The following is an 18,776-nucleotide window of genomic DNA, read 5'->3' as shown; positions in this document are numbered from 1 at the left end:
ATGTCATTAACATGATGTTCTCCAGTGCGGTTAGAGGAGATGGGGTAGCGTCACCTCGGTTCGGAATCATACTGAGCGATGCAGGAAAATGCTCACAAACATAAACATGTCTAATATTGTGATGAAATTGATTTAAGCCATGAGAGCTGGACTATTTCACACAGCCAAGACTAAACCGGATCTGATGCAGACTATTTAAATGTTGAGCCTCAGACAAAGAGGAACGGATTGGATATACTGTATAAAACAAAGATACTGGAACCCGACTAATTGCTGAGAGAAGACCGCTCTTACATATACATTAACTCATTCACTGCCATTGACGAATTTACTTGTCTTTTCACAGTCCAGCCATTCAATACCAGGAACTTTATATTTTTTCCAATTTTTTTTTCAAACGTTAGGGATAAAAAATGTCTGCCGATGGAGCAAAGTATTCCGAATGTGGACTCGTTTTGAGAAATGTCACTGATAAAAACCACCTGGGAAAAGTAAAGAGGCCTTAGATTAAGTTGATGCTGATTATGGTTTGGTAGAACTGAGAATACGTGCATCCGTGGAAAAGGGAGAGAGTAAATACTAGGGATAATGGCTTGCGGGCCATTAGCACCCAGCAGGGATGCAAGAGAGCCCAGGCAGTGAAAGGATGGGATTATGATAAAGAGGGATAGAAACACGCACCGAGAAGTGTCTAAAAAGCACAACGTGGAACAAAAGCGAGACAAAAGCTGCTTTTTTTTTTTTGTTTGTTTCAGGCCACTTTGTTTTCAGAGGCCAGATCAACTGCATTGTTCAGCGAGGTGTGAATGAACAATATGTTTATTTTTGTGCAGTAGTTTTTAGGGTTTTAGCACTTCACAGCATTATACAGTGGTGTTTATTAATATTTTGCCCCTCCATTATCCATCCGTTTATCCATTTTCGACCATTTCTCCTGAAAATGCGGGCTCCACTTCTGGACTGGTTGCCAGCCAATCTCAGGGCACTCAAAGTGAATCAAGCACTGACAACACCAAGTAGGTGGAAGTTGATGTACGTCTATAACTTTTAGCAAATAGAATTGATTTAATTATGAGCATAAATCCTGAAAAACCTCGACAGGCCAGCCAGCCTTGTCTCATTTGGTCTCTTGTGTGTAATTGGAAGCACTTCCAACTGAAGGACAGGTAAAGACAAATTATTCATCAGCTGTGTTTCCCCAACAACTCTGAAGACCCTTTAATTGGCCCACTTTTTAGTCCAGAATATTTACTACCCGTGTAACTCTGAACACGCGCTGCAGATGTGTAGTCTGTGCATGACGAGCGATACCTGCAATTGATATTCTGGAGCGAAACGATAGCAACCCATCAGGCAGTACCTTTGAATGATTAATAGTCTAGTCAGTTTGTAGTTGTTAAACAATTTATGAAGGCTGCCTGTAAATGCCAGTAAGCACTGAAGACCTATTACACTTTCTATGGGGGCGGCCATTTTGTCTTAGGTCGAATGAAAATGACATCACAACAGCTCACAACGACCAATCATGGCTCAGATTCAGAAAACAGGTCATCCGTGATTGGTCGTTGTGAGCAGATGTGATGTCATTTTCAGTGGATAGAGGTGACAAAGTGGCCGCCCCCATCACAGTTGCTCAGGTAACGACCAACCACGGCTCAACCTCAGAAAACAGGTCAGCTGTGATTGGCCGTGACCTGAGCCCTGATGCAGTATGATGTCATTTTCAGTCGACAGAAGTGACAAAATGGCCACCTCCTGAGATGGCTAAAAAGCGGTGGATTTTGCTGCTTAACTCCTATTCCACAAAGGCAATATGGATCAGAATGCCGTGTTTCAACTAGTGGGCCTGCTGGGAACAAATTCTTGAAAAAAAAAATGTCTTTGTGTTGATTTCCGCTTTAATGCGTTGGCTTATACTGGTGCGACTTATACTCCACCATAACCAACCCACCTGCTCACAATACCCTGAGCCCATTTTGAAAACATGGATGACATCAGGATGGCCATGATGACGGAGCTGTGGATGATGCCTGACGAATCCTTCAAGGAATTCAAGAAGGCCTGGCAGACAAGGCTGGGACCGGTCCAGTCAATCACGGGACACATAAGGAGACAGGCAACCTTTCACCTCACATTCACACCATCACTGAGTGGGAATTGAAGCCAGGCTAGTGAGCCAACTCAATCTCAAACATAGTGCTCCAGATTTGATCCCTTTATGCTGTCAATTAATTTCATTCAGACCCAGTAAATCAGGAGTTTCTCTATTCTATTTTTAGTGTAGTAAAGAAATCTGGTTTTCGGGGAAGGGAAAGCCTGCTCAGGCTCACATAGATGTGTTGCTTTAGTTTCAGAGACATTTTAAGAGAGTTGAAAACTACAGCATTTTGCAGGTCATCATATGATTTACGAGACAAGGACTGTTTGAGGACAATCTGGAACAGCAGGAATGTCCCACCTCATAAAAATAAGCTTCACTGCACTTTATTGAAGACACTGCGAGCACACGAGCAATGTCGCCCCTTCCTGTCCTGAGTTACTGGAAGGCCATTTATCCTTTTCACCTGAGCAAAGTTGCTCTCTTAAGGAAAAAGCCTATCAAATCCATTCCTCCCTTTTCAAGAAAACGTCTGGTCAAATACCAAAAGTGATTGCATGTACAGTGTGCAAGACGTGGTTTTCTGTTCGTCAACCTGTCCTCTGTAAGACGGCATGACTTAAACATCGTCAATATCCCCTTTGGGCCGATGCTTTTGGAATACTGAAGAATCTATAGCATTCCGTATTGTTATAGGACAAAACATGGCATTCTGATTAATGTGTTTGTGGAATATGAGTTAAGTAGTAAAATCCATCCATTTTTATCCATCTCAGGGGGTGGCCATTTTGTCACTTGCTGTCAACTGAAAATGACATCACAGTTGCTCAGGGTTCAGGTAACAAACAATCACGGCTCAGCTTCAGAAAACTGGTGAGCCGTGATTGGTTGCCAACCAATCTCAGGGCACTCGCTGCGTTTTGAAGTGAGGGTGTGAAACTAGGTTTAAGGTTTTAGGAGTAGGTTGTCAAAGTAGGGTTAAGGTTTAGGAGTAGGGTGTCAAAACTAGGGTTAAGGTGTATGAGTAGGGTGTCAAACTAGTGTTTAGGAGTAGGGTTTCAACTGGGTTTATGGTTTAGGAGAAGGCTGTTGAACTAGGGTTAGGGTTTAGGATTGGGGTTTAGAACAATTTTAACACCCAATGTGGAGTAAACACTGACAATAAGGAGGCAATCACCTGTGAAGCTCTGAGAAAACGTCATCTAATCACAGCAGGGCGTACGCACCAATGGATAATGTGTGTTCCAGCCGAGCTAATTCCTTCTGTGCTTAGCAGATATGGCGCTTGGCATGCACTGTATCGGAGTGAGTTTGAGCGTCAAATCAGGTGGATGCAAAAGAAACCCCGAATGCTTGGCAGGGTACAGAATTAACTAGTCATCCCCTCTGTCAGTGGGTCTGGTTTATGGCAGTCACACAATGACGCTAAGTACTTCATTATTGATGCAAAAATGTTTTGTTGTACAACAGCAAAGGCAAAAGGCTAAATGTGTCTGTCTTATAAGCCATATGGAAGATGGATGGATGTTAAAATGGGTCGACTTCTTTTTCCTCTTGTGTGTGTGGAATGTTTAAAGTATTCACAAAACAACTCAAAATAGACCATAATCACAGAAGACAGTGTTTGACCTTAATTGTGCCACTCTACCGCCAACTAAGACCAGTCCATTAGTCACGAAAACGTATCGCTGAATTTAGGGATAGTGGTTTTCATTTAACGACAAAACAAAAAACACTTTTGAGAACTGATGAAAAGCTGTGTAGCACGAGTCACATCATTGGGGACATTCTCATTAAATTTTCTCCTTGACTGAGATCAGTCTTTCAAATATTTTGATCATTGACTAAAGATAGTCCGTTAAATTGGCGGTCAACCCAAACATATTTTTTTTAAGAATATGTTCTATGCAGGCCCCCTAGTTGAAACAAGGCATTCTGATGAATATTGTGTTTGAGGAATTTGAGTTAAGCAGCAAAATCTAGCCATCTCAGGGGGCGGCCATTTTGTTACTTCTCATCATCACAGATGCTCAGGGCTCAGATAACGACCAATCAGGGCTCAGCTTCAGAAAACAGGTGAGCTGCGATGAGATGGCTAGATTTAGCTGCTTAACTCATATTCCTCAACTAGTGGGTCTGCATAGAACATATTCCTGAAAAAATATGTTTGGGTTGACTTCAATTTAAACAATAAGAATGCCTAAGAATGCCTTTATTGATCCCACAGTGGGGAAATTTTCAGAAGTCCTTTTTTTCATGGAGCCTCAAATTACGCCAACATCCTCACTGTATCTGGATTCAGCTTTGAACCCTTTCCAGTTCTTCTTCCATGCACGCGCTCGCCCACTTACTGTGAAAAAGAGGAATTGTATTTGTTTCACACCTCAGTAGACTTGTGCCAATTGTTTTATTATTATTTTTTTCACACTACTGTGTTCTCTTTTTCAGAAGGACCTTTAATCTGGCCATGTTTTTTCCGAGTTGTTCACGTCTTTCTCAGTTCCATGTTTTAATGACATCTGAGTAACATACAGTTTGATTTGTTTAGACTATGGCATGAATCTCCTCCAGACTCAACAACTTATAAATAACCCCACTGTCTGCTGTACCCTAAATGCAGTGTCGTACAAGCTCTTTGCACCTTTTAATAGCAGCCTCCCACATTTGGACAGACATCCAAAAGAATCAGTGGATGGAGCCAAGAGTGTTTATTTAGGAATTTCCAATGCAACTTAGTGTTCATTTTTGGTTAAGCACTCATTCTTGTCTTGGTTTTCAACAAATCGCATTCCACTTAACGCTGGAATTCAATTCTTGAGAACTAAAATCACAAGTTTATTCTCCGACTTTCTTACAGTGTCTTCTGGCACCTTGCGTGAATCCAAACAAACGTGTCCAACTCGGGAGTCTTATGTGCTTTCACACTCAGCGGCAAAGGCTTGCAAGTGTTTGCCAACGTAATGAATGTTTTCGTCAGTGTTCGTTCGAAGTCGCACACAAACGTGTTTGCCAGACGCCAACCGTTTTAATGGTCGCAAAAAAGTTTTTCTTGTCGTCAAAATGACATCGCTGGTTGCAATTCTAAGGCATTCCTCACGGCAATTGAACTAGCTGAAGCTAGCGGTGAAGGTAAGGCTACGTTCAAACTGCATCTCAATTATGATTTTTTTTGGCCATATGCGACATGTATCAGATTTTTATTTTTCAGTACAATTCTATTTTTTTTCAAATGGACTTGGGCCTCTTTCGTATGTGGATGTAAATCATCCGTACGCATCCGAGCTCTACGTCATCAAAAGCCAAATATGTGCTCCGTGCGGGTGGGAGAGAGAGCTCAGGAGACTACTGAAAACCGGCTATTACTCTGAATTGTTTTGAGTAACAGTGTTGACTTTACATTTGACTTTATTTTAACCCCACTTCAAACATGAAGCATAAAGTGGACATTTGTGTTGAAAGTAGTAATTTAGCCACGCAGACGGTTCATTCATTATGCGCGTCCATGACGTGACGTCATCTTTGGTCGACATCTCGATTAAACGAGATCGAGGAGTTGCCTCATATTCACAAAATATTTCTACCTCCTCCCACTTCATTACTGTGGCGAGATGAGATGATAAAATGAGCCCCTACACGCGGGAACAGATTTACTTCTCGAAACACTACGCCACGTGATGTCTTTTATTTTGGTGCACGTCACTCGACCTTGTGCTTTTTGCGCATGCGTGTGACATCACGGACGCATTTGCGTTCACATTAGAAGTCACATCTGTTTTTGTAATGTGAGCGAGTACATCAAAAGAACAGATTTGACAAAAAATAGGAATTGGGCATCACGCCCTGCAGTGTGACCATAGTGTGGTGCTTGTTGATATAATTCCATCATGGAACTAAGGGTTGTTTTGTATGCCGGACTTCCAATTTACTTCCTGTTTTATCGTGCGAAGTACCGTTATGTGAACACTGTGTCACTTTGTTGGCTGGATATTTGCTGTTCCACAGAGCGTTATAGTGGATTATCTTTCACCAGAGACAACAAAAATCCGATGACCTATGTTGATGACCTACGGTGCTTGACTAGCATCTGTAAATTTGGACAACTGGAAGACGAGATTCTAGAACACATGGTTAGCAATTGTCAATTTCAAGCTCTAAAAGTCGTAAAATACTCGTAAAGTTGTCTGGTAAAGTTGATTAGTCTGTTCAAATCCTGGAGTGTACACCAATCTGTGTTTTGAGAGTTTTGGGACTGTGTGACATTTTGCCTTGGCGAGCAGCGTAAAAGGCACAATACTGTAATCAGTTTCCATTAATTGTCCCAAAAGCAGCGCCAGGAGCCTTGGAAGCAGCTAACCAAAACAGTCTGACTGTATTCATTTCACATGTGAAAATGAGGGTAAAAGAAAGTCTGCTATAAACATCACGACATTGAGTTGACTGACTCTGAACAACAGGAACATTAACGGCAGGCCTTAGCTCAGGTGTTTGCAATTATGGCTGATTAGCTGATTACTTCTCCACTCAAGCTGAAGTTAGGTGGAGCAATGTGGGGAACTAGTGGGGGATCCCAGGCATCATATTGAGAAGATGATGATGATGATGATGAACAGATGCAACATAACTAACTTAAGAGAGACAGAGATGTCATTCAACCACCGTTTGTACATCAGCATGTTTTTGAGGTCTAATCAGGGGAGTAATCGACAACACCTGTATGGGTGGACTGCTGTTTAACGTTTTTTCAAGAATATTTTCTATTCAAGTCACAGCCCAAGTGAAATCCAGATCTGGCGCTCAAATGCCCCCTAACTGCGGGATCATCTACGGGACGTGCACGATGTGGCTCGCCAAGCTCTTGGTGAGGCCGGAATCCGTCAAAATGGGGCGTAATATGACTTGTTGTCGAGGGGATTACTTTGTCGCTGGCGCGCAGGTATGGGTCTACAGTCCGATGAAGGGGAGGGGCCTGTCTCCAAAGCTGATGAGCCATTGGGTGAGACCCCGCACCGTCCTGGAGAAACTATCAGACCTGCTGTACCGAGTGCAGCTATATAAGAGAAACTGTGTGGTAGTCCTTCAACGGGACTGACTGGTCCCGTCCCGGCCTTTGACATCACTAGAGGGTGAGACATATGTTTTCATAGGCTATTTTTGAACAATGAGCGTGCACTTGATTCGCTGTGGCGACCCCTGAGGGTAAAAGCCGAAAGGATAACAACAACAACATGCTGTATATATATGTTTCATTGTGCTTATCTAACGACCATAAAAGTGCAATAGGGAAATATGTACCGTAGTGTGACCTTTGGGAACCACTGTTTTCCTCCTGTGTCTGTTTCCCAGAGTTTCTTTTCCAATAGCGTCAGTCGATGGAAGGGGGCTGTCTTAGTGTGTGTGTGTGGTGAAGAGACCATAAAGAGGGGTACCGTTGGACCTTTGAGCTGCATAATTGACACACACTCAAGTGTGAGTCAAGTGCAACATGTGGTTTAATGAAAAGCTGCTGCCACGAGCCGATAAGACTGCCGCCAGTACCGGGAGACGTTCAAGTCGTGACCCACATTCATGTATTTGAGGATTACAGAAGGTTGCACTTGTCACATGAGTTTAAAGTTCCACTCGAGAAATAACTCGAGGAGGCGCTCGTCTGCGTGTGCGCGACGGGTTGTTTTTATTTCAGCACAAGTAATTGGCTCTCTATTGACAGTGGAGTGGCGGGTTGTTGACGCTTCCATGTGGCCGTGAACGTCACTCCCTCTCCCTCTCTCTCCCTCCCTCGCGCACTCCATCTCCCTACCTCTCTCTCTCGCCTCATGATGTCCTCGTGCACAAGCGTTGAAGTATCACTTACCGACTAAGACTCCGTTCCCCGCGCCGGAGAGACGGCAGCCCCCGCGAAGCGGCGGACACCGGCGAGGAGTCGATAAAGCGAGGACGACACACAAACACACCCATCCATCCGCTCATCGTCCACCGTCCCGCCATCCTTCGCTTCCCCCTCCGCGACTGCAGCTGTTTCGGGTCAAGCGGGGTGGCGAGGCACGATGCGCCATGGGACAAGCGTGCGGACACGCGCTGCTCTGCCGTAGTCAACCACCTTCCACCGACATGTAAGTCAGCCACTACGACGTGTGTGTTTGTGTGTCGCTGCTACTTCCTCTGACAAGCCCAAGGAGGCGTCCGGGGAAGCACATGGCTCCTTGTGGCGGTGGATTGTTGAGTTGGATCTTTCGGCTGGCTGTCATTTTCCCCCCTTGACAGCAGCACCATGTGAGCTGTGAGGGCAGCTGTCAGCCCCATAAGCCCTCCACATCACACTGTATCACCCCTGAAATATTCCCACAGCGTCTACTATGTGACTTCATCACTCCCTTGAGTCCTGCAGGCTCCTGGTTCAATAATACATTTTACGCGTTTAGGCTAAAGGTTTAAATCTCAGTAGGCCTACTGTTACAGAGGTGGTAAAAGTTGAAGATATGTGTTCTTAAGTTGAAGATATGTGTGCAAAAAAAAAAGACTAATTCAAGTAGAATTACTCATTCAACATCAAACATATGCAGTAAAAGTAAATGAATATTTTGGTAACTTGGCACAATGAAAAACACCTTTTTCATTAAGTCGCACTAGTGCTTGTACAGAGAAGAAAAAAAGTCTTCTACAGTCGCATGTTAAGAACTAGCTTTCAAACCAATGTGCGGACATAGCTTTGACATTAGAAAAAACGGAAAATGCTCAATTAGCTAATGATAACAACTGAAAAAAAAAAACACACCTTAGTGTTTGTTTTTAGATAAGATCTTTTTTATTCTTTAACACGCTCATGGTTTTAAGATGGAACAAGACACAAGGAAATTGTTCATTCTTGTAGCCGACAACAACAAACAGGTCGAGCTGAATCTGTTGCCATTCATACTCCCCTGGCGCACTTTCCCCCTATGATGCTACTGTCACTGTTTTTTATTCACAGGGGCTGAGCTAAGTGGTGGCCAGGGGTGGCCATAGCCACCCACATATGTTTTGATACCTGTGAATTTCCCACATATAGGGTTTTAAATCTCAGTAGCGGAATAGATTGTGCAGTAGGAGTCAAGAGTTACAATTTTAGGATTGGCAGGATATGTCCTGACCTTGTTTCGAGTACCCTAACTTACACTGTAGTTGCAATTATTGGACATTGAGGTGTACCATTCTCATAGCAAAAAAAGTGGGCATGTATGCTCACATGCTGTAATGGTTCAGATCTAAGCAGTGACACTGTTGCGTCAATGGTTCGTGATGCACTTGTGTGTTCAGTGTAGCTGCAGCATTTGTAGAAGTACTGTCTGCTGGTAATTTTTGGGGGTTTGGGACAATAAATTAACCAAAAAAGTTACTAGTTCTCAAGTAAACGGAAAATATGAAGTTATTCTGAATTGTTAGAGAGATGCAGTGGCGGGACACATGAAAAAAATATGAATTTTTCTCTGCGGGGAATTCATAATTATGCATGAATACATGGTTTTACGGTCATCATGTTATTAAGTTTGTCTGAACACATATTTTACCTTTTGCTGAGTCGCAACAGATGGCTTCTACTGACTCGCTTCCCTCTCCCTTTTAAAAGTCCATGTCTGTTATAAGGTCTTTGAAGTTCATGACTGCAGTCATTTTTTTTTTGTCATGCAGTCATGAACGTTTATGTGATAGTCATGTGCAATGCCACAAACAAGTATATTGTGGCTTGTCACGAACGTTGACTCAGATCTCAGCTAATTTCTTCACTGCTTTATGTGAGTGAGAGATTCAAGGGTCAAAAGGCCAACTATTGGACTGGTGGACCCAGTGAGTGATGAGGCCTTTAGAGGCACAAATATGAGTTGACTCTAGCGCTTGCAGTCCATGCGACCCCATTGCCAGTTCATACAGAACGTTTGGGAAACACCTCTTACGTCATCAATGAGTGAGATACTGGATTAGACTTGCTGAGTCCCAAGTCTTTATTTTGATTCAGAATATTCCAAACGGGGTGTGTACGTGAATCATTTTTATTCCGATCAGGTTCTTAATCCATATAAATGTGTCCATGTAGATGTAGCCAGTGACTTCTTCTGCAGAGATGGACAACACACTCCCACAATGTTGTCGTAAGATGTCCGAGAAAATGTCATGTGGCAAATTGAATTTTATTTTCACTTCCTGTCTTTGCAGTGGCAAAGGTGTCCTAGTGGATGTGCCAAGAGCAGTATGACATAACCATTGTGTGTTGTCAGTTGCGGACTGGTTGGTGTTGATTGTCATTGTTGTGGACAACTTTATTTTTTATTTTTGTTCCGTTTGGCCTGCTCTTCCTCCGGGGCACATGCTGACAATGTCAAGGCAACGTGTTAAACATAATGTTAAAACAAATCCTTCCCGTTGACAAATGCCATTTCTGCTGCTTGAAATTCTCCCGTGGAACACCTGCTCCGAAATGAATGGGGGCATCTGCTCCGATTCAGGTGAGCTGTCGCGATCAAAGCGGGAGGCTGATCAAACGCCTTTCACATTCTGTAAATACTGTATGCTTATGAGGCTTCCTCATAGCCGGTTTTGATGTCTCTATTCTAGGAATTTTTTTTTTTTTTTTTTTTTTCTCAATAACCCCCGCTGTTCTCTTCGAGTTGCCCTAGTTTTGCACACACGTTTTGGGGATTGCTCGGTATCAAGTTTCGGCAGCACACCCCCCGAAACGAGCAGATTTGCTGACGAATAATAAAATGTGCCAGGTCTGACATTACAATTAGTTTCAGTAGCTGTTGTTACCTGCTCCCCTTGAGCACGAGTTGCTTTGACTATCAGACGCTGAAGGTCACCAGGAACGATGGCGTTGTACTACTTAACAGCCAATGTTACGTATGCTCCGACTTGGCAAATCCCAACAGTTTCTATGCTGTTTGAATATTTCATGAGATGCATATGGTATGGGGAAACAGAGCCAATTTAAAGCATATTCTGTTTGTAAGCGATGCCGTTACCCCGTGTTGTAAGAGTTGGCTTTTTTTTTTTTTTAACCGCACATTCCTAAAGGTTCATTACAGTCCTTGATCATCAAACAGATTGATGCAACCGAGTGCAATTTCAAGAATTACGCACGCTTCGGGTCTTTGCTCGCATCTCTCATTTGTTGGCAGCAGTCGGCACTTGAGTTCAATTAAAGTCTTTTGTGGTCATTTTCATCACCTTAGCGGCCAACTTGTGTCCTCGCGCCTCTAGGCGTGTATGTAAAAAGGCCTCGTAAACGATCATCATTTACTGGATTACTGCCAGGAAGTTCCCAAACGCGCACATGCACGCGCGCGCCCTCTCACACAAATACACCGAGCGCACACAAATGCTTTTAAAGTACACGGCAAGCAGCAGTTGTAACCTGACTCCAGATGAGTGGGCATATATTTGTGTATCTATTTGACAGCAGAAGAAAAAGATGCTGACGTTGGTGTGTGATCATCAGTAATGGCCTCATCAATACTAAAATATTCAGAGTGAGAAAAACGACAGAGCCGGAAGAGGCAGACAGTCTCGGTGAAAGAAAAGGTTGAGAGGAACCCAAGTGTGTTTGTGCACGTTTATCATCCGCAGACTGTGAACACTTCAACAAAACTTTGGATCGAAAAGCTTTCACAGACTTGCATGCATGTCCCATTTCAGTAATAATAGTAAAAACAGTGGCATCGGCACAGCGGCAAAGTATTTCATAAAAACTATTCCACTGAGGACTGTTGACAACTTTAGCACCAAAGTTTTCACACAGCCATTTCTTCATTTAGTGCGTGTTTGCTGTTTAAGAATATATTCTCAGACTATATGAATGCCCCGCAATGCGCGTGACTTTATGAAGACGTATTCATGTAATAATGGCCTCCCTTGAAGGATGTTTAAGCGTCACTTAATTTTCCTCGTTAAGCGAGGGGTTAAAAGTTCAAATGTCTCAGTTGGCCTGCCCGTTTTGACCCGCTTGTACCAACGAGGCCGTGCTTCGCAATTCGCCATCAGCTTCAAAGATTGTGGTCCGTATCTAAAGTGGTCTCGATGGTCTTGCCGTGATTAAAATCTCTCGGGACTCTCTCCTGTTCCACTAACGCAGTGAAGGGAGCGGATGAGGTCACGATGATGTTGTCGATGGCTCAACTATTTTCTGAAGCTGAGCAGTGATTGGTTGTTACCTAAACCCTGGGCAGCTATGATGTCATTTTCAGTCGACAGAAGGTGGCAAAATGGCCGCCAACAAAGATTTTACTACTTAACTCATATTCCACAAACACAATATTAATTGTGTCTAGACTAGTGGGGCTATATAGAACATAATATTGTAAAGAATTTTTTTGGAGTTCACATCCACCTTAAGACAGTGGAAAAACAAGAAAATATTGACACATTGGGTCAAATGTGGACATTTTAACATTAAAGAGGAAATCAACCCAAACATTTTTTTCAAGAATATGTTCCCAGCAGGACCTTTAGTTGAAATGCGGCATTCTGATTAATATTGCGTTTGTGGAATATGAGTTAAGCAGCAAAATCCACCCGTTTTTAGCCATCTCAGGGGGCTGCCATTTTGTCATTTCTGTCGACTGAAAAGGACATCACAACTGCTCAGGTAACGGCCAATCACGGCACAGATTCAGAAAACACGTTCGCCGTTATTGGTCATTACCTGAGCCCTGAGCAGTTGTGATGACATTTTCAGTCTTATGCCACAAACTATTTATATTTATCAAAAGCAATATTTATTTATTTCAGCAATATTTGTCAGAATGCTTTGTTTCAACTAGTGGGCTTGCATAGAACATGTTCTTGAAAAAAATATGTTTGGGTTGACTTCCCTTTTAAGGTGTAGTGTATTTTGTTGCCAGCTGTTATTTTGAGAGGAGAGTAAATTTACACTGTTACAGAAGTGGTACTCCGACTACTTAACATTAAAGCAAAGTGTCATTTTGTCAGTGGTGTCCCATGAAATGATAAAGTAAAAGTATTTAGCACTACTGTATGCCACTTTAGTTTACTATCGGTATGTGTTCGTTATCCTGTAAACTGTGTTGATTTCAACTTTGTGGTTTCTACTGTACGTCCAACACGAAGAGAGAAACCACATGCCCACCGCAAAAGCACCGTTTCGCACAAATGAAGAAAAGGAAGCTACACTTTGGCTTCAAATATGGCAGATCTGTTGCTCTCATGAGCCAAAAGGGAAGGTTCGGAATAAGTAACGATTATATATTTACAGCGAAACGGGAATAATGAGGTGGTAAAGCAGATCAATAATCTGTTGAGTGTGTGTGTGTGTGTGTGTGCACGTGCGTGCGCATGTGCATGCATATCCGTAGGTGTCACCAGGAAATGAGGTTGACGGCTTCCAGGGGCCTGAGCTTTGGCTCCAGAAGCTCCCGTCAGCTTTCTTATCTCGATGTGCTGTTGACACACAAGCACGCACATGCACACGACACCCCCCCCCCCCCCGCCCCCCCACACACACAGGCATTAAAGTTTCTCTCAGTAATGAAATGATCAGTTGCAACCATGAGTCTTAATGACTTTGGGGGAAGGGTTTGTCAGCAACGACGCCGTGTTTTGCTGCTTATATCTCATTTGCTGTGACTGACACGTACGTCATATAATTGAATCTAATTCTAGAGACTTGGAGCGAAAATGGTTGAAATAAACATGGTGTAATGTGACAAAACATCGCACACAAAAATATGACCGTTAAATGTTATTTTCTAATTAATTGAATTTATTTAATATACAAATATTTTTTCAACGCCTTATTGCTAGATGTTGCTGTGTGTTGTTGTTGCGCGAAATAGGTCACATTGTTTTAGTCTGGAACACTGAGAGGGCCAAAGTGCATCTCACATGTCTGGTCCGCTGTTCAGAGACTCTGCAAGTTGCGCACTACAATGAATATTCATTGAAGCCGCCGCTGATAAGAAGCAAGAGATTAAAATGACAGCCACTATCGAGAGAGCAATATTTAATTTCAATCAGGCTCTAAAACCCTCAACCAATGTGATTAAAATCACAAATGTAGATTGTAAACATTTTTTTTTCCTACCCTCCGACTTTCACCGCATGTTTTTTTCACATTGTTGTATTGTGGAGCATGTGCAGTTGGCATTGCTGTTATTACTTTCATTTTGTCTCTGGAGCTTGATTTTGTTTGTGTTACACCTGCGTGTCCTCAAGCAGAATACGAAATGTTTTTCTTTCGGTCGTTCTAGCCTTGACTGCGGGGCTTTTTGTTAACCATTGCTCTTATTGATTGACTCACACAGAGATAAAGCAAACTGACGGGCTGTAACAGTGGCATCCAGGACATTCAGGACCATTGTAATGCTTACAGTTAAAAAAATGGACATGAGTCCACGAATAATACTGCATAATGTTGTTCTCTTATTACCCCGTTGACATTTACGGAATGGACACAAAAACCGTGTGACGTGTAATCATTGTACGTATGTTACTATTTGGATGTCTATCGATCCGCGCAATCATCCCGTGGAATGCCATCCGACTCTCAACGGTGTCATTTCCGACTGACGCGACGCGCGTCACCTAATTTGCCGCTCGTTTCAGCCGTCCGTCTCGTCATTGTCTTTGCACCATTCGAACCAATGAAAAATTTGCCGCACTGAAATCCCAGCTGCCCAGACACAAAGATGTGATAGTTTGACAAATGAAGGGCAGGTGTTTCATCCAAGGAGTAGGTTGCAGAGATGGTCTGATACATAAAGGGCAGGTGTTTCATCCAAAGAGAAGGTTGCCTGGCAACTGATGGTGTCACAGGTTCCCCGACTGATGGGCATACTAAACCAATCCTAATTGAAATGTTTTCCTCTTTTGATCAGCTTGTCCATTCATCTTTCAATCCACGCTGTGATATGTTTCGGTGATTGCGTCCACACCCGCGTGCCTTTCTAGTGTGACGAATGTTTTCTGCCTTTTCTTTTTTGCGCGCACAGTGAGCAACCAAGAATCGAAATACGTAACTCCATCCATGAAAAGGTTTCACTCATTTAATTTGCTCTACTTCTGACAAATTAGGGAAAGGCTAGTATTGCACAATATGTGGATTTATTTTGTCTCATTCACTGCCAGACATTTTCAGACCCTCTTTTACCCTAATGTTTGAAAAAATTTGAAAGAAATATAAATTCATGGGATTGAATGGCTGTACTGTGAAAAGACAATTAAATTCGTCAATGGCAGTGAATGACTTAACCTTGGAAACTCATAGTAGGCCTATACTATCGGACGGTTAGCTTGACTTCTTCATACCGGCAGTGTACTCGAGGACTCATTTCAGCCCTGCTGTAGTTTTACATGATTACGTTGTGAAACCCGCCAATCAATTCAACGAAGAATGTACTCTGTGCTACATCTTGACATTCACGTAAACAGTTACATTTACAGTTAATTTACAGTATGAATGGCTTTGAATCCTCTCTGTATTAAGTTGTCACGTTGAAGTGGCCGGGGAGAGGAAAGTCTGGATTTCTCTGCTAATGCTACATTTACATGATTTTTTCCGGGAAGCCACCGCAATCACATTTCGGGCCACCATGAAGAACAGAATGGATTTGTGACAACGCACCGGGCGGGAAAGCCAAATGTGATTGCACGGATGCCAGGCCAGATTTTCAAACTGTCAAAACACCAACTAGCAAATGCCAGTCACGGTGCGCAAGAAACGTAGTCGGCCATAGTAAAACGTGATCAATGCGGCAAAACCTGACCAAACCTGGCCTGGAGTGGGAGGGGAAGCATATGAATTTCCCCAGCATCTCATGGTCCTTTCAAGTCTTATCACGTCTGGCGTATTTGATGCGCGTTTTGCCACGCTTTGTCACCATTGTCACGGCAAGCTAAGGTGTATGGTAACCGCATTGAATCATGGCGCCTCCCGACGTGTGACGGTTTACAAGCCCCGGTCTGACACTGCGTGCGCAGTCTTGGAGAGGAAATAGAGCCTGGCCCAGTGGTAGCGCTTCATTTCAGTCATGGCACCAAATGTGCTCCAAAGATGGACGCTGTCTGCGTTTCATCCATAGAGTCATAGCTCTGACAGAAAATTCATTTTAAAAATGACTAGGGCTGTCAAAGTTAAAGCGTTAACAATGGATGTTGAATTTCATTTTATAACGCATTAAAAAAAAAAAAAAAAGAACTGGGTTAACTGTTTTATTTACTTCCTGTGGCGGCTTCCCTCTATTCACTTTGTAGCCAAACTTAGAGGAGAGTCACTGTCACAAAGACGGACTTTTACGTCGTTTTACTTTGAAAGGTTGCTCCATGGCTCATTTTGGAGAAATCCAAAATAATTTGCGCACTTGGCAAAGTCAAATTCAAATACCATGTTAGTTGTACGTCTTTGGTGTATCGTTCACCAATTGTATTTTACAGGAAAATAATCATATTCAAGGATCAAAGAAAGCTATGAGGACAGTTGTTGAATCAAAATTTACTTTTAATTGTTTTCCATATTGATTCCAAGATTTTACTCAAATAATTATCAGTTCTAAGCTTTGTAAAAAATTGTAGTTGAAAAATGCGATTAAACGCAATTAATTATGGAAAACGTTGCGATTAATTGCTTTTAAAAAATGTAATCGTTTGACAGCAATAAAAATTACACAACAATAATAATAATAATGCTGTGAGCAAACTTGGTGTGATCATTCTTTTGCTTTTGACCTAACTGCAGATTAGATTGGGTTGTACAAATTGCTTAAAAAAAATGGATTTACCTAACAGCCATCCCAGTGACATGTATTAATAGTGACCAAAACTACTACATATATGTACGCCATCAATCGCACCTTCTAAACATGAATTCGCTTTAGCTGACATCATTTCCGGTTGAGTTCCGACCAATCTGAGTGACTTCTGATGGGAACTTGCCTTATCCAATATGGCCACCACGTAGCCGTTGCTTAGGCGGGCTGCTGTAGTGTACCGCATCAATTTTGTCTTTATATTCAACTCAGTGAAATCAGATAAGAAAAAGAGAACGTGGAGCATGTAGCATGGTCGCTTCAAAATATGCAAGTCTATCCTATCCTATCTTTCGGTGCAATAAAAAAAACAAGTGAAATTAAAAAAAACAATGACGCCACGCACGTATGCAAGATAACCTTGCTTGGGTTATTGAAGACAAACATGCAGGGCTGCCACCAATGACATCAACTAGAGTCAGCGTTTACATTTGTTTTTGTGTCAAATTGTCTGTGCGTGAAAACAGTTTGGGACTGACATACTGTGTGGAAAAAATATTATCAAAAAAATATATATAAATAAAGATATAATTTGCATCAACAACAAGAAGTCTCTTTTCGTCAAAAAGAAGTCGGTTGCCACATGAACTAGAAGCATGTGACTCAATGCAATGAAGACACATACAACATACCAAGGGTTGTGCAATTAATCGAAATTCAATTACAATTATGCTTATTACACTCCACGATTACAAAATTGGCGTATTCGTAAAAAACGATTATTAATTTGCATTATTATCCTATGCACTGTTTGTTTACGGAAGGAAATCAGATATGAATTTATACATTTGCACCTTTTAAAAACATTTTATAACAATACATTTTATAAATTTTGCTTTGTCCAATAGGAACTTACTTAGGTTTATTTGTCTTTTATATTTTTGACTTTTAAAAATGTTGTTTTGCACCCTAAAAGATGGATCCTTTGAATAATCATGATTTCAATTATTCCCAAAATAATTGTGATTCCTATTTTTTCGTAATCGAGCAGCCCTACAACATACTGTAGATTATCAGATGGTTTTTTTTTTTTTTTTTTTTTAATTGACGTTTGTTTTATTTATTTATTTTTACATGATTTGGTCAGTTAATTTACTGACTGAGGTTTTTGTACGTCAGCATGTCACTTTTCACACCACTCCTCGGAAACTCGGTTACACACGCACACGCGCGCGCGCGCACACGCACTTACACATTCGAGATAACTCCCCGGAGGCTCTTTTTCTCTGTCTCTTCCTTTCCATCTTATGGTCGTTCGTGTATTTGTTTTCCTCTTTGCTTTACTTTCCAGTCAAGTCGAGCAAAAAAAAAAAAAAAAAAATTGCTAGTAGGGTGTCTGGAAGCGATTCATGTCCTGTTTATATATGCATTTAATGAAGCACGACTGCACCAATGTCCTGTGAATTCACGCCCATGTCCATATAGCTGTTTGTGAACACTTCTCAATAAATGTAACACTTTAAAGCGCGTTTTTGACTCACTTTATATTCGTTTTATATGTGCACATAGAGCAAGTGCAACTATTGATGATTCCTTCCAGTTGTGCTCTGCTAGGGTTCTGCTTTGGTTTTTTTTACACACACACACATAAAGCTCACAGGTGTTTACCTGTAGGTCATGTTGGGTCTTTCTCCACATCAAAGTCAATATGGAGAGAGATTCTTTGAAAGTTCTCAAGAGAAATGGGCCAGGTTAAGTCTTTGATGGCGCCGTTCAACCGTCTCCAAGTCTTGTCCTGGTGGAGGAACATACATACTGAACTGACGTCTTAAGAGGTGGCACACTTGCTTCATTCTGCACCAACATCTTTGCTGTAATGTGTGCCTGAAGCTTTTCATGAAATTGAAAGCCAACCCAAACATATTTTATGCCAAGAATATGTTCTATGT

General features: G+C 42.0%; 1 protein-coding gene across 1 annotated transcript in view; it reads left to right on the top strand.

Moving 5' to 3' along the window:
- Window positions 1-7,441: 7,441 nt before the first annotated feature.
- The window catches only part of pde2a (phosphodiesterase 2A), a 144,840-nt gene continuing 133,505 nt past the window's right edge, over window positions 7,442-18,776 (top strand). Inside the window, exon 1 of the mRNA XM_086035626.1 lies at window positions 7,442-8,208. Within this exon, the coding sequence (XP_085891752.1) occupies window positions 8,150-8,208 (59 nt within the window). The 5' untranslated portion in view covers window positions 7,442-8,149. The remainder of the gene's footprint in view (window positions 8,209-18,776) is intronic.

Source organism: Filicampus tigris, chromosome 7, assembly GCF_054856515.1.
Source record: "Filicampus tigris isolate MCC_2025a chromosome 7, RoL_Ftig_1.0, whole genome shotgun sequence".
Lineage (NCBI taxonomy): Eukaryota > Metazoa > Chordata > Actinopteri > Syngnathiformes > Syngnathidae > Filicampus > Filicampus tigris.
This window is presented reverse-complemented; position numbering and strand designations above follow the sequence as displayed.